This window comes from Oncorhynchus mykiss, chromosome 23 (genome assembly GCF_013265735.2).
Source record: "Oncorhynchus mykiss isolate Arlee chromosome 23, USDA_OmykA_1.1, whole genome shotgun sequence".
Lineage (NCBI taxonomy): Eukaryota > Metazoa > Chordata > Actinopteri > Salmoniformes > Salmonidae > Oncorhynchus > Oncorhynchus mykiss.
Window position 1 is genome coordinate 54,714,474 of NC_048587.1, and position 14,003 is coordinate 54,728,476.

General features: G+C 42.0%; 1 protein-coding gene across 4 annotated transcripts in view; it reads left to right on the top strand.

The window, feature by feature from the left end:
* Window positions 1-13,651, top strand: part of LOC110502989 (adenylosuccinate synthetase isozyme 2) — a 33,250-nt gene extending 19,599 nt beyond the window's left edge. Inside the window, exons 3-13 of one of the 4 annotated variants that reach the window (XM_036960819.1) lie at window positions 1,421-1,489; window positions 1,598-1,648; window positions 4,129-4,195; window positions 5,472-5,579; window positions 5,691-5,772; window positions 5,891-6,017; window positions 8,191-8,345; window positions 8,750-8,874; window positions 9,043-9,140; window positions 10,373-10,471; window positions 10,589-13,651. In XM_036960819.1, the coding sequence (XP_036816714.1) occupies window positions 1,421-1,489; window positions 1,598-1,648; window positions 4,129-4,195; window positions 5,472-5,579; window positions 5,691-5,772; window positions 5,891-6,017; window positions 8,191-8,345; window positions 8,750-8,874; window positions 9,043-9,140; window positions 10,373-10,471; window positions 10,589-10,641 (1,034 nt within the window). In that variant the 3' untranslated portion in view covers window positions 10,642-13,651. Of the gene's footprint in view, window positions 1-1,420; window positions 1,490-1,597; window positions 1,649-4,128; window positions 4,196-5,471; window positions 5,580-5,690; window positions 5,773-5,890; window positions 6,018-8,190; window positions 8,346-8,749; window positions 8,875-9,042; window positions 9,141-10,321; window positions 10,472-10,588 lie in introns of those variants that run through there. The other 3 variants (XM_021581351.2, XR_005039271.1, XM_021581352.2) reach the window with 3 other exon arrangements.
* Window positions 13,652-14,003: the final 352 nt, after the last annotated feature.

The window sequence follows — 14,003 nt, forward strand, 5'->3', positions numbered from 1 at the left end:
ATATATAAATATATATAAATTTATATATATATTCATATTTATATATATAAATAAATATATAAATAAATATATACATTTATTTATTTATTCATATATATATATATGAATATATATATATATATATATATATATATATATATATATATATATATATTAAAAAATTGTTATTATTATAATGTATATCCTTCCCAAAGGGTCGATACAGATGTAACACAGACATGGCTTCCCCCGTGGTGGCATTCATACCATCATTCTTGCTAAGCAGGGAACTAAGTGATATGAGCCTTCAATGGTTTATCCCCTTCAGTACTGTCACATGCAATTGTTTCCCCTGCACTCAGCCCCTCCCAAACTTCATTAGTTACAAAGAGACATGAGGAGTGCCATAATGTTCCTATACTTTTCAGTATAACAATGTTCCAAGTTTAACCCTGAATCCAAAACTTTGTTCATGGGCGTAACAACATGAATTTTTGCATGAGGCAGAAATAATGCGGTGTGACTAGAGTTTCGCCATCAGCTGGAAGACAGTGTCCCTTTTTGGTCAGTGTCAGTGGAGGGAAGGGAGAGCGGAGGGATGTTGAGAGACGGACCCTCAGTCTGCTGCTCTCTCCCTCCTCTGAGACTGACCATCAGATGCAGGCACCATCAGCCCAGTAAAATAAAATGCCAATTATTTAAATGTATGCTCACTCAGCTGTGCCTCACAAGTAATACAACAATGGATCTATTACCAGTGTGATCATATAGGCAACCTCAAATTTGTAAATATTTTTTTTAATGTCCCGAACAACAATGCATTGGCAGGTAAATTCATGCAAAGCCAGTATGTGGTGATAATGTATTGGGTCTATAGCTTACTGCACAAACCTCATTACTACAGTATTGTTTTGAATTGGTTAATGATGCGTAGGCTTACATTTTTTTTAAGTCATGTTACTAAAAAATCAGAGCAGTAGGTTTCGGCATGCATATTGACTCAAAGGTTGGTGACCACTGGTCTAGTCTATTTTGGTGACACGTAACAAAGATGTCCTCTGGCTCTTAACCACGACTCGTCAGCAGTTGAACATATAGAATGTTAACTTGCACACTGTCTACTATTGCTCTCTAGTTGAACTCTACAGGCAGGCTTTCAGAGGGCAAAAAAGAATCCAGAGCAGTGTTTGCCATGAGGAAAAAGTCATCTTGAATAAGACTTTCTATGTGCAGAAAAGGATATTATAGCACGCTCCTCATTAATGTGTGGCCTTAATGATTGCTCAGTGGAAGAGCAGACCTGTTTTTCTAAGATCAACTTTTATTGACTAAGTATGTGTATTTAGCTCTTCATGGGAAAGTGCTTTTGTTCACTTCCCTGTTTGGTTACTGATGCATCACTTTCTCCACATCTTCCATGTTGCCTGTGTCTGTTCTGCAGGTAATGGGGTAGTGATCCACCTGCCTGGCCTCTTTGAGGAGGCTGAGAAGAATATGCGCAAAGGCAAAAGTGAGTATGAAGGTGCTATCCTGTTTTAATATTCCCTTTTACCTTGATGCCTGGAAGATTGCCGTATTGCTTAAAGGGGCTACTGTCAGATGTCTTGTGTGTTTTCAGGTCTGGTGGGCTGGGACAAGAGGCTGATCATTTCAGACCGAGCACACATTGGTAAGCCCTGCCTCAGGCTTTTCTTCAAGGGCCTTTACATTACAACTTCAGCTGCATTATAAGCTCTATTTATTTAAAAAAATGTTTTTTTTTTTAACTAGGCTAGTCAGTTAAGAACAAATTCTTATTTACAATGACTGCCTACCCCGGCCAAACACGGACAATGCCGGGCCAATTGTGTGCTGCCCTATGGGATGATGCAGCCTGGATTCGAACCAGTGATGCCTCTTGCACTGAGATGCAGTGTCTTAGACCACTGTGCCACTCGGGAGCCCCATACTCTATACTAAAGGTGTCAAACTAATCTTGTCCCGGGGGCCGCATTCGGTCTTCAACGACGTTTGGAGGACTGGACTGAATGTGTTATTTCATTGCTGTCCATCCATTCCATGCCATCATTTTGGGAATTGTCTATGCTCCCTGACTGTCTAGCTTTCATTTCAGTGATTTATTAGCTAGATACAGTCAATAAACTGTATGAATGTGGGTCCATTTCTACACAGTTTTTATTTGGTTTTAGTCATTTTAAAGTATCTTGAGTTTGTTCCACTTGCTGGCCTGGATTGGATCCCCTCACAACGTTTGACACCCCTGCTTTCTATACTCTACTATATAGAACGTTACTCTTTTCCGTCAATGTTTTTATTTTCATCATAAATGCATTCCAATTGTCACATTTTGAAAAGCAGAGCTTATCATACTTTATCCCATAGGGGACGGCACACAATTGGCCCAGCGCCGTCCGGGTTTGGCCGGAGTAGGCCGTCATTGTAAATAAGAATTTGTTCTTATCTGGCTTGCCTAGTTACTTTTTTTTGAAAATCAAAAGTTGGGCTGTTAGTTAGTGAATACCACTGCCAGGGTCTGTGCAAAGCTGGTGCCCAGAAGAGATCCAAAAATGCTGTGTGACTTGGAGGCTTTCATGGAGAACGTGTTTCTGTTATTTGGGGGAGGGGGGTGAAGGTGGCCAATTGATTAGCTTAGCTGTTTAAGGAACCTTTTGTATTTTGTACATACAGTACATTTACATCTGAGTTATTTAGCAGATTATTTTATCCAGAGTGACTTAGTGCATTCTTAAGATGGCTAGGTGGGACAACCACATATCAGTCATGGTAAGTTGATTTTTCCTCAAAGTAGCTATAAGGAGGGGTTGATTTGACCAAAGATGCACTCCGAAGACCTGTTTTAAATCAAATGTTCCATAAATCTTGTTCACTCTGACTTAAGCTTTTTTGTTGTTGTGAAAAGCAGGATGTCTTAGACTCTTAGACTTTTATTAGGCTACATTGTTCAGTCTCCCCCCCCCCCCCTTAGCCCAACCTTGGTCCATTTTATTCTATGAAGAGGTGTGGAGAAATGACTGAATTGTTTGTTGCATTATCTGTCCTTTGAGCCTGTTTGGTTTACCCTTTAAGTGGTAAACTCTACTCACTAGACTTGTTGTTCAGAGAGCCTTTAGATGTTTTGTCCGTGTGCTCAGTGTCAGAAGTGCCAAACTGTCCAGTCAGAGCAGCGAGAAATTCCCCAAAAAGGACCCTACTCATAAACCGCTTTTGCTCAGTAGTGCCTTAGCTTTAGGGACTATAGGGCCCAACAAAATTCTGAAATGCATAGTGGGGAATCCACTACATTTATTGAACATGTATTAGTTTGCCCAAGTTTATCATAAGACATGAACAAAATGAATCAGTGATTTGTATTTCCTGCAACTTTCTGAAGAGACAATGAGAATTCCCTGTCTATGTGCAGTGGGCTTGTTTACCACGTTGTGTAGCCGTTAGCGACGATGTTAATAAAGTCTTCTGGTAGCTGGAAAGGCTTTCCTAAAAACCTTCTCAATTAAATATTAACTACAAAGTAGCCTATGCTTACCTGGCAGAATGATATCATTATTTTTATCTATCCAGTAAATATTTGTTTTGCAAACTACCATCACATGTGCGCTACAAAACACCCCTAAAAACAGCCTCTTGCTGGTACACAGTGGAATTAAAGGGTAACTAAGCAAAAAAAATTAAACAATTCCCTCAGACCTCAAAAGTAATCTCCTGATGTGGTTTAAGCATTGCTGTGTACTTAGAAATCCAAATTATTTTTTCTATCAAAAAAGTGAGTTTTGAGGGCAAAAAAACTGAAACTAAATGGAGAAAATGCAGATTTTATACGATACTGTAGTCCCAAAAGCGGCCTTGATTTTATATGGCCCCTGTGCGAAAGAGGGGTCATTTCTGACTGGAAGAGAGCAACAGACACTACTGCTCACTTCCCTTTCTTCATGGATTTTAAAATGAAGGGTTGGTGTTAGAACTGTTGTGGATTCTCCAACCAATCCAATGCCTTTAAATGGGTGTCGAGTGCACAAGGGAACACTTCCGGGGAGATAATTGGGATACTACGCTAGGTTTTAGTGAGGAGCAGAGAAGCGGGGGTGAGGTGACCAGGATTGTGAGTTTGCCCTTCTCTACCTCCTCCCACAGTGTTTGATTTCCATCAAGCGGTCGACGGTGTGCAAGAGCAGCAGAGACAAGAGAAAGCGGGCAAGAAGTAAGAACCCCGCCACCTGTCATTCTCCTGGTTTATGGCTCAGTAATGGCTCAGCTTGCAGCAGTGCTGTAAAACATCATTTTGGGGGGTTGAATGTGTAGTATATTAGCCCTTCCATGCGTCCAGCCTTGTAAGATGAAACAACCGTAACTGGCTCCAGCTTGAAGCAGAGCTGAAAAACAAGATTCCCTTCCTATGGCGGATACGCAGTATAAACCTTTTCAGCATAAAGTCTAGCTACCATAAGTACTGGAACAACCTCAACTGACTGAAGTCTCCAAAGATGTCAAATATGAAATATCCCAACGTTGTTCTCTGCACCGGTGTTGTGGAGAGGTTTTAACAGTTTTGCCTTGTGCGTTCTGCCTGAAAGAATTGGCTGTGATTAGCCAAATTTCTCTCATACTGTAGTCTGGGGTTTATTCCATATTCAGGAACAGCAAACAAATCCTACACTAATGTCGCTATTGCAGGTTCCTGTTTGTTACCAGTTAGTCATGGAGCTATTGCAGGTTACTACTGTTACCTGTTAGTCATGTGATGGAGACACCCAATCTGGTTCTGAGAAGAGGTTAGGAAGGACAGCTTAGACACAGGACAGCACTCTGATATACAGGGTATTTTAAGCTTTTGTTCAGGATCAAAATAAGCATACTGTCCTGATTTTGAGTTCTTGTGTAAAACAGTCGGCAATGTTTGAACTTGCTCAACAGCTATGTATTGTACCAGTTTTCTCCCATGGGTAGTAAAAGGGCAACTCATTATAGGCTTATATTACCAGTTATGGTGTTGAAATTCCACAAGGCTTTACAACTTCACTCTTACCTCAGAGAACAGAGGCTTAGATTAGATCTCCTGCAGTAACAGCATGACTTGTTCCAGGAGTCTCGTGGTGGACGTGTTATTTTTCTGTCTTGCTGGAGGGTTTCGTACTCATGATACCCTCCAGAAGACCACTTATATCTTCACTGATAAGGTCTTTCTCACATGAGAAGTCATCCCCACATCAGACCAGGGACGTTACGTCACCAGACATCCCCTAGCAGCACCATGTGACTGTGATGATGCTCTCCAACCCTCACGGCAGCTCCATTGTTTCAGTCAGCAGCAGGCGATGTTCCAGACCCATAAACACTACTTAGAATAGTAGCTACTTCCCTACAACTCCATCACGTCTGACCTTACACAGTCACACACAAATACATGTTGAAGGACCGGTGTGTGTGGTTGATGTCGAGGCAGTGACTCCGTATTGTTCCCTGTATTCCTCACCCAGCCTCGGAACAACGAAAAAGGGGATTGGCCCAGTGTACTCAGCCAAAGCAGCCCGCAGCGGCCTCCGGATATGTGACCTCATGTCTGACTTCACGCAGTTCTCTGAAAGGTGAGGGTGTGGCCTTGTCCTCATATGGCCAATAATGGCTATCTTCCTGTTAGAGTACAACTAGCTCTGGTAAGATTCAAATGGAACTGTATTGACGTCTATCCTCTGTAGATTTAAAGTCTTAGCCTCGCAGTATCAGTCTATGTACCCGACCCTGGTGATTGACATCGATGGAGAGTTGTGCAAGTTGAAGGTCAGAATCAGGTCCTCCATATCAGTTGAATAAACAGATCACTGGATACATTATGTCCTTCCTACATTTCAGTGTATTTTTAGGGTTACGTGTGTGTGTGTGTGGTGTTCTTGTCCAGGATTACGTGGAGAAGTTAAAGCATATGGTGAAAGATGGCATCTTCTACATGTACGAGGCCCTACATGGACCTCCCAAAAATATCCTGGTAGAAGGAGCCAATGCCGCCCTCTTAGATATTGACTTTGGTGAGTATCCCCCACTATATCATAATGTCAATTAACCCCTTTCACTGTGTCAATTGCCAATTAACCCCCATTGAACTGGTCAAGCTAACAAACGGATGGTCTTCAAGAAGTGGGCTGGAAATTCAAGCCGTTTTTACTGGTGAGTTAACTCTACTGAAACAGTTGTATCGGAGCTGTCATAAGGATTGGAACAACCTGTTCACTGCTCCGAACACCAGAGAGCACTCTTATACCGTGCATGACTCTGAGCTATGCTGTCTAGTGTCACTTTCAGATATTTATGTCACAAAGCATGCCGTAGTCCATAAACACAACTGCTGAAGGAGAGGGTTGCTATTTACTGACGGTCACCATTTTCTTTTTCCTTGACACAATGGTAGTAGGTGAAAGGAGGTATCATATGGCTTTGCTAATGTTTTGCATAAAGGAGAATGTTTTTTTGTTTTTGCACCTGTGCAGACATTTATGGGTGGGATTTCTCAACCCCTCTGATCTGAAAGGCCCATTAACCTGGACTGGAAAATCCACCTCTGTTTAAGCACATCTGACAGGGAGATTGTTTGTATGTCATGTTAAGACTGAAGCATTGTATTACAAGCTATAGTACCAGTCAAAAGTTTGGACACACCTACTCATTCAAGAGTTTTTATTTTTACTATTTTCTACATTGTAGAATAATAGTGAAGACATCAACTATGAAATAACACATGGAATCGTGTAGTAACCAAAAAAGGTTAAACGAATCAAATATATTTGAGATTCTTCAAATAGCCACCCTTTGCCTTGATAGCTTTGCACACTCTTGGCATTCTCTCAACTAGCTTCATAAGGTAGTCACCTGGAATGCATTTCAATTAACAGGTGTACCTTGTGAATTTGCGGAATTTCTTTCCTTAATGCATTTGAGCCAATCAGTTGTTGTGACAAGGTAGGGGTGGTATACTGACGATATCCCTGTTTGTTAAAAGACCAATTCCATATTTTGCAAGAACAGCTCAAATTAACAAAGAAATGACAGTCCATCATTCATTTAAAACATGAAGGTCAGTCAATCTGGACAATTTCGAGCGCTATGATGAAACTGTCTCTCATGAGGACCGCCACAGGAATGGAAGACCCAGTTACCTCTGCTGGAGAGGATACGTTCATTAGAGTTACCAGCCTCAGAAATTGCAGCCCAAATAAATGTTTCATAGAGTTCTAGTAACAAACACATCTCAACATCAACTGTTCAAACGAGACTGTGCTAATCTGGCCTTCATGGTTGAATTGCTGCCAAGAAACCACTACTAAAGCACATACACCAATAAGAAAAAAAGACTTGCTTGGGCCAGGAAACACGTGCAATGGACATTAGTCCGGTGGAAATCTGTCCTTTTGGTCTGATGAGTCCAAATTTCAGATTTTTGCTTCTAACCGCCGTGTCTTTGTGAGACGCGAAGTAGGTGAACGGATGATCTCTGCATGTGTGGTTCCCACCGTGAAGCTTGGAGGAGGCGGTGTGGGGGTGCTTTGCTGGTGACACTGGGATTTATTTAGAATTCAAGGGATACTTAACCAGCATGGCTACCACAGCATTCTGCAGCGATACACCTTCCCATCTGGTTTGCGCATTGTGAGGCTATCATTTGTTTTTCAACAGGACAATGACCCAACACACCTCCAGGCTGTGTAAGGGCTGTTTGATCAAGGAGAGTGATGGAGTGCTGCATCTGATGACCTGGCCTCCACAATCACCCGACCTCAACCCAGTTGGAATGAGTTGGACCACAGTGTGAAGGAAAAGCAGTCAACAAGTGCTCCGCATATGTGGGAACTCCTTCAAGACTGACAAAGCATTCCAGGTGAAGCTGGTTGAGCGCATGCCAAGAGTGTACAATGCTGTCAGGGCAAAAAGGGTGGCTACTTTGAAGAATCTCAAATATAAAATACATTTTTGATTTGTTTAACACTTTGTTTTGGTTCCCACATGATTCCATCTGTGTTTCAAAGTTTTGATGTCTTCACTATTCGGCAATGTAGAAAATACTGGTACTGTATGTTAATACAGTCATTGTGCTATGATAATCATCTGCTGTAACTTGACTGCAGCACCAATGCATTGTCATGTCTTATCTGAGGAAGACAGAAGGAAATAAGATGGCGTTTTATCCCTTTGGCATGTTCGTTTCAGGAACGTACCCTTTCGTGACCTCGTCTAACTGCACAGTAGGCGGGGTGTGCACGGGCCTAGGCATGCCGCCTCAGAACGTGGGTGAGGTGTACGGCGTGGTCAAGGCCTACACCACCCGGGTTGGCATCGGAGCCTTTCCCTCTGAGCAGTTCAATGTAAGAATGTCAGCCTGTCTACCTTGAGGGAAGCCAGGCCTTAATGTCTTTGACCGCTGCAGGCTACAGTCATATTTGTTCACATGGCTGTGTTTCCTGCTCTCTGTATCCAGTGTGAGTAGACTGTAGCGTCAATGTGTGGCATAGTTGCTGATTGAGTCATCAGAGTTCTGAAATCCAGTGTGTATTCTGTGAACATCACAGGCAGAGGCATGCGACTGTGTGGGTGTCAAACAGTTTTGGGAACAATAGTTGGTTGTGAAATAATCCATAGAATAACAGAACTACCAGTTTCTTCACCTGGACAAGACAGAGAATGGCGACATTTTAAAACTTGACATGGCCATGGTTTACGTCGTCAGCGATCTGAAAGTGATTATTGAGTGCGTCTTTCCTTCTTGAAGGACGTTGGGGAGCTCCTGCAGACGAGGGGGAAAGAAGTGGGTGTGACCACGGGCCGTAAAAGGAGATGCGGTTGGCTGGACCTCGTGCTCATCAAATATGCCCACATGATTAACGGCTTCACTGCGTGAGTTCCCACTCCCTCAACTCTGTACTGTTCATCACCACACCTCCCGCTTTTTACCTACGGTCTCAGTATACTTGAATAGACCTTATCAGCGTTGTACAGATCCTGCATTTGGGTGTTGGTAACATGCCTGCTAACCTCCCAATGTTCTGTTGTCCTCCTGTTCAGCTTAGCTCTCACCAAGCTAGACATCTTGGATGTGCTCCCTGAGATCAAAGTTGGTGTGTCATACTCTGTGGATGGTGAAAATATACCTCATTTTCCAGGTAGGCTGGATGAAGTGAACCAGATAATGGAGCATATTATATGCCTAATTGCATTATTCCCCCCAAAAACAATGTTTTATTGTCACATAAATTTGAAATGTGTTTTACATGGTCGGCCATAGTAGTATTTGTATTTAATAAGGATCCCCATTTAGTTCCTGCCAAATCAGCAGCTACTCTTCCTGGGGTCCAGCAACATTAAGGCAGTTAACACATTTAATACATTACATTTCACAACACATTGTGTTCTCTCAGGCCACTACTCTACTCTCACATCTACAATCACTATATATGTGTGTGTGTAGATTGCGTGTCTTATCATGTGTGTCTCTTCACAGTCCACGAGGTTCCATAAGGCGTATTGTAATTTTTGTTCAATCTGCTTATGCTGCTTGCATCAGTTACCTGATGTGGAATAGAGTTCCATGTAGTCATGGCTATTTGTAGTACTGTGCACCTCCCATAGTCTGTTCTGGACTTGGGGACTGTGAAGAGACCTCAGGGGGCATGTCTTGTGGGGTATGCTGGGTGTCGGCGCTGTGTGCTAGTAGTTTAAACAGACACCTCGGTGCTTTCGACATGTCAATACCTCTGACTTCATCACTAGTTGTTTTTGTGAATCTCTCTTCCACTTTGAGCCAGGAGAGATTGACATGCATATTATTGTTAACTCTGTGTACATCCAAGGGCCAGCCGTGCTGCCCTGTTCTGAGCTAATTGCAATTTTCCTTAGTCCCTCTTTGTGGCACCTGACCACATGACTGAAAAGTAGTCCAGGTGTGACAACTAGGGCATGTAGGGCCTGCCTTGTTGATAGTGTTAAGAAGGCAGAGCTGTACATTTATTATGGACATGCCTCTTCCCATCTTAGCTACTTTTGTATCAATATCTTTTGACCATGACTGTTTACAATCCAGGGTTACTCCAAGCAGTTTAGTCACCTCAACTTGCTTAATATATGGTGCTCCTGGAACCAATTAGGGGTAAGTGCCTTGCTCAAGAGCGCACAGACTGATTTTTCACCTTGTCAGCTCGGGTATTTGAACTAGTAACCTTTCGGTCACTGGCCCAACGCTCTAACCGCTAGGCTACCTGCCAATACCCCGCTCAGCTGCCACCAAGTCTGATCTTAAGACGTTTATGGTAGCCAATGGCCTGACATTGTCCCCACCTCTCCCCAGCCAACCAGGAAGTCTTACAAAATGTTGAGGTTCAGTATGCCACCCTGCCAGGTTGGAACAGTGACACCTCTGCCGTCAGAACGTTTGATGAGCTGCCAGAGAACGCCCAGAAATATGTCCGCTACATTGAGGAGCACCTCGGTGTGCCCGGTAAGAACCCCCCCTCCTTACCACCTTCATGTCCAGTTGTAGAGGTCATAGGTATATCTGGGGACATTTGGTGTTTTTTATTGGTAAAGCTTTTCAATAACTCCTCTTTACCCGCAGTGAAATGGATTGGAGTCGGAAAATCTCGGGAGTCCATGATCCAGATCTTCTAAGAGCTTCTCCTCCAGACCACACCCTCAGTCCCCTCTCCCTACCTCCAGAAGGCTTCCTGGTTCCAGGGGCCTGTGGCCTGGGAAGGTGGTCTCTGCTGCATGACCCCCCCCTCCCCATTGGAGACTCTCTGCCCCTCTGGTTGTTAAGATGGAAGTACACTTCAGTTGCTTGCCAGCCTATACCTGTTACTCCCCATGTATGGCTTGTGAGAAAGCCCCATCTTCTGGCCTTTCTGGATCTGCTCTTCTGCCACACTTGCACATGCACTACATACACACTCCTATCCATTCAATATCCCCATATTCAAGCCAATGTTCAAGACTGTTCAGTATGACCATGTGTACAGAGCTGCAGTGGAACTTGGTTGATTCATTAACAGATATTTTGTGGCTGTACTGTGATGAAATCACTTGTGCCCGTTTGTGTAGATGTATTCTTTATACCTAGCATGAGCGCATGGCCATGAAACAGCCCTCTAGCAACTACAGATTCCACGTGTTCTGCATAGACAATGGTTCCTGACAATACCAGTCTCTGTATTCAAATTGCAGAAAATGTAGAATCTGTTTGTTACAAAGACCTTGTTCCCAGCAACATGGCTAGAACGAAGCCATTATGCAAGAAAATATATTTAGGTTCCATTACAATCTTAAATGGGCCTTTTGGAGGTGTCGCAATCAAACAACCTCTTCATTTCCCCAGTTGACTAGAAATGTTGTCTCATTTCAAAGCAGTAAAAAGTTGTACTACTAAACAGTGAGCAGTTTAGGTCAGTTAGCATGTTGATGGGTCATCTTGCTATCAAACTCCACATTTGAAATGACGCATGAATGCAATCCTAAATTTAAGCTCCAACGCAAACATGATGTAGATATGCTAAACTCTAGTCTCAGGACTTCTACACGATCATATCAGTGTATTTTATTTCTAGGACTAGGTATGGTTGATTCTGTTCTTCTACTATTAGACGTGTGGGTGTTTCTGCAGATGTAGTGTATTAGACAGCAGATTGTCTCCTGACTCAGTGACCACTGTAACATGTGTTTCCCGTTTGTATATTAGTGATTTGAAATAGTTCTATCTAAATATTTAAAATTTAAAGACATTAAATGATCTTGCCTGTTTTACGTATGGATTGAATATATAAACCTCTGAATGGCTCAATTATGAAATAAAAGTAGTTACGGGGAGAGGCATGTGTTCAAGTTCAACCTTGTACATGAGGTGCCTATTCATGTAGAATGGGAAATTGCTCAAATTAGTTTGCCTTTTATCTGCAGGTCTCTACAGAGATGGGTGTAGACTGCTGTGAAAGAAGGGCTTTCTACATTGGTGGTTGAGTGGGTTCTCTGTTTTATATATGGACGCGTCAGACCCCTTCCCCTTTTCCACAGGAATGGGGTCTTTTTGTTACAGCCTTATTCTAATAAGGATTCAATGTTTTCCTCATCAATCTACACACAATACCCCATCATGACTACGTGAACACAGGTTATTAGAAATGTTTGCACATTTATACAAAATAAATACCTTCTCTACATAAGTGTTCAGTCCCTTTGCTATGAGACTCCAAATTGAGCTCAGGTGCATTCTGTTTCCATTGATCACCCTTGAGATGTTTCTACAACTTGATTGGAGTCCACCTGTGGTAAATTCAATTGATTGGACAGAGCTTGAGAGGCTCTGCAGGGAAGAATCTCTCCAAATAGAGGTGCCAACCTTGTAGCGTCATACCCAAGAAGACTCGAGGCTGTAATGGCTGCCAAAGGTGCATCAACAAAGTACTGAGTAAAGGGTCTGAATACTTATGTAAATGTAATATTTACAGTTCTAAACCTGTTGCTTTGTCATTATGGGGCATTGTGTAGCTTGATGAGGGGGGGGGTCCTATAAATCAGTTTTTAGAATAGGGCTTTAAAGTAACAATGTTGAGGCGTCTGAATACTTTCCGAATGCACTGTAGTTACGGTGTCGGGTACATTCTTATCTCATAACTGCTCTACTGAAAACGGTGATCTCTTAGCTTATGTTCATTGGTAAAGTCTGTTTCGTTGTTCCATTTGGATTTTATGATATCAGACTTATTTTAGTGGCCTTAAATGTTAACCTGGGCCTTGTATGTCAGAGGTATTCAGACATCTTTCTTTTCTACCTTGAGGCTCGTCTGTAAATGAGTGGATAGGTCAAAAGAAGGCTACACCAAAGCTTTCACCTACACTACGGTGATGTCCTCAAGGAAGGAAGGGTGTATTTTATAAATAGTCAAAACAGGGTCCAGGTCTTGAAGGTGGCTTAGTATTGTGTTCTCTATCCCACCACATCAGCTCAACATGGCATGCTTAACATTGTTGTTTGAGTGGGATCCAAACAAATTTGTCAGTTAATTAGGCTTTGAGGAGCAATGTGTAAAATGAATTGACAACGAGCCTCCTTCAGCCAAAAACAAATGTGTGGGCTGCAAAAGGAGTTTTTGATGCTTTGAGACAAAGGGATGAAATGTAGAGTACAGTGGATCCTGATCCAGGTGAAAAATCCAGATTTAGTTAATGTTTGCTGTACAGTGTTTTTTCGTCCCAGCACTACCTTCCAAAGTCACCAAACTCCGTAATAATATAAATTAGTGCCATTTTAAAAGAAACATTCATTGGCTTGATGACTAGGTTTTAATCTAACTCCACTTTTGATCCTGTTTTCATTTGAACATTGCACATGTTAACATATTTGGTCTTTTGTTTTTGATACTATTTACCTACTTTCAGTTCTGCAATGTGTTGCTGCTTTGTTAACTCTATAAGTGTGTGTATATGAAATCCAATCTGATCGTCATCTTATTGTAGCTCGGTGTTCAATATGTTTGTTTTCGACTCGAGTTTTATCAAATGTCATTTGTACAGTACTGGTCTTACATTTTTTTTAAATTACAAAGTAATTTCAATATTAAACAACTTGTTAATACAACCCTAGAACAAGATTCCAACTAATAAATTAAACATGAGAAATATATCATCAGTTTTTTTTTTTACATTTCAAATTCATCAATGTCTGTTCTAGGGGGGTCAAATGTTTTCTGTTTCTCAACTGTCTTTGAAGAGCAGCTTAACTCTCATGGCACCCCCCCAACACCACCAGGGTCAGAATCCGCCAAGTTATCTGTCTCCCCTAGCTATCTTAACACAACTACACTAATTGTTAGAATTGCCTGTGTACTTTGTTACAGGGCCACCAGAGGGAGTTGTTTACCTTTTGAATAGTCTCATTTGTACCGCTAGGAATACATGGTACTGGCTGAGAATTAAAATACTACTCTGAACAAAAAGATACATGCAACAATTTCTAAGAATTGACTCAGTTTATATAAGGA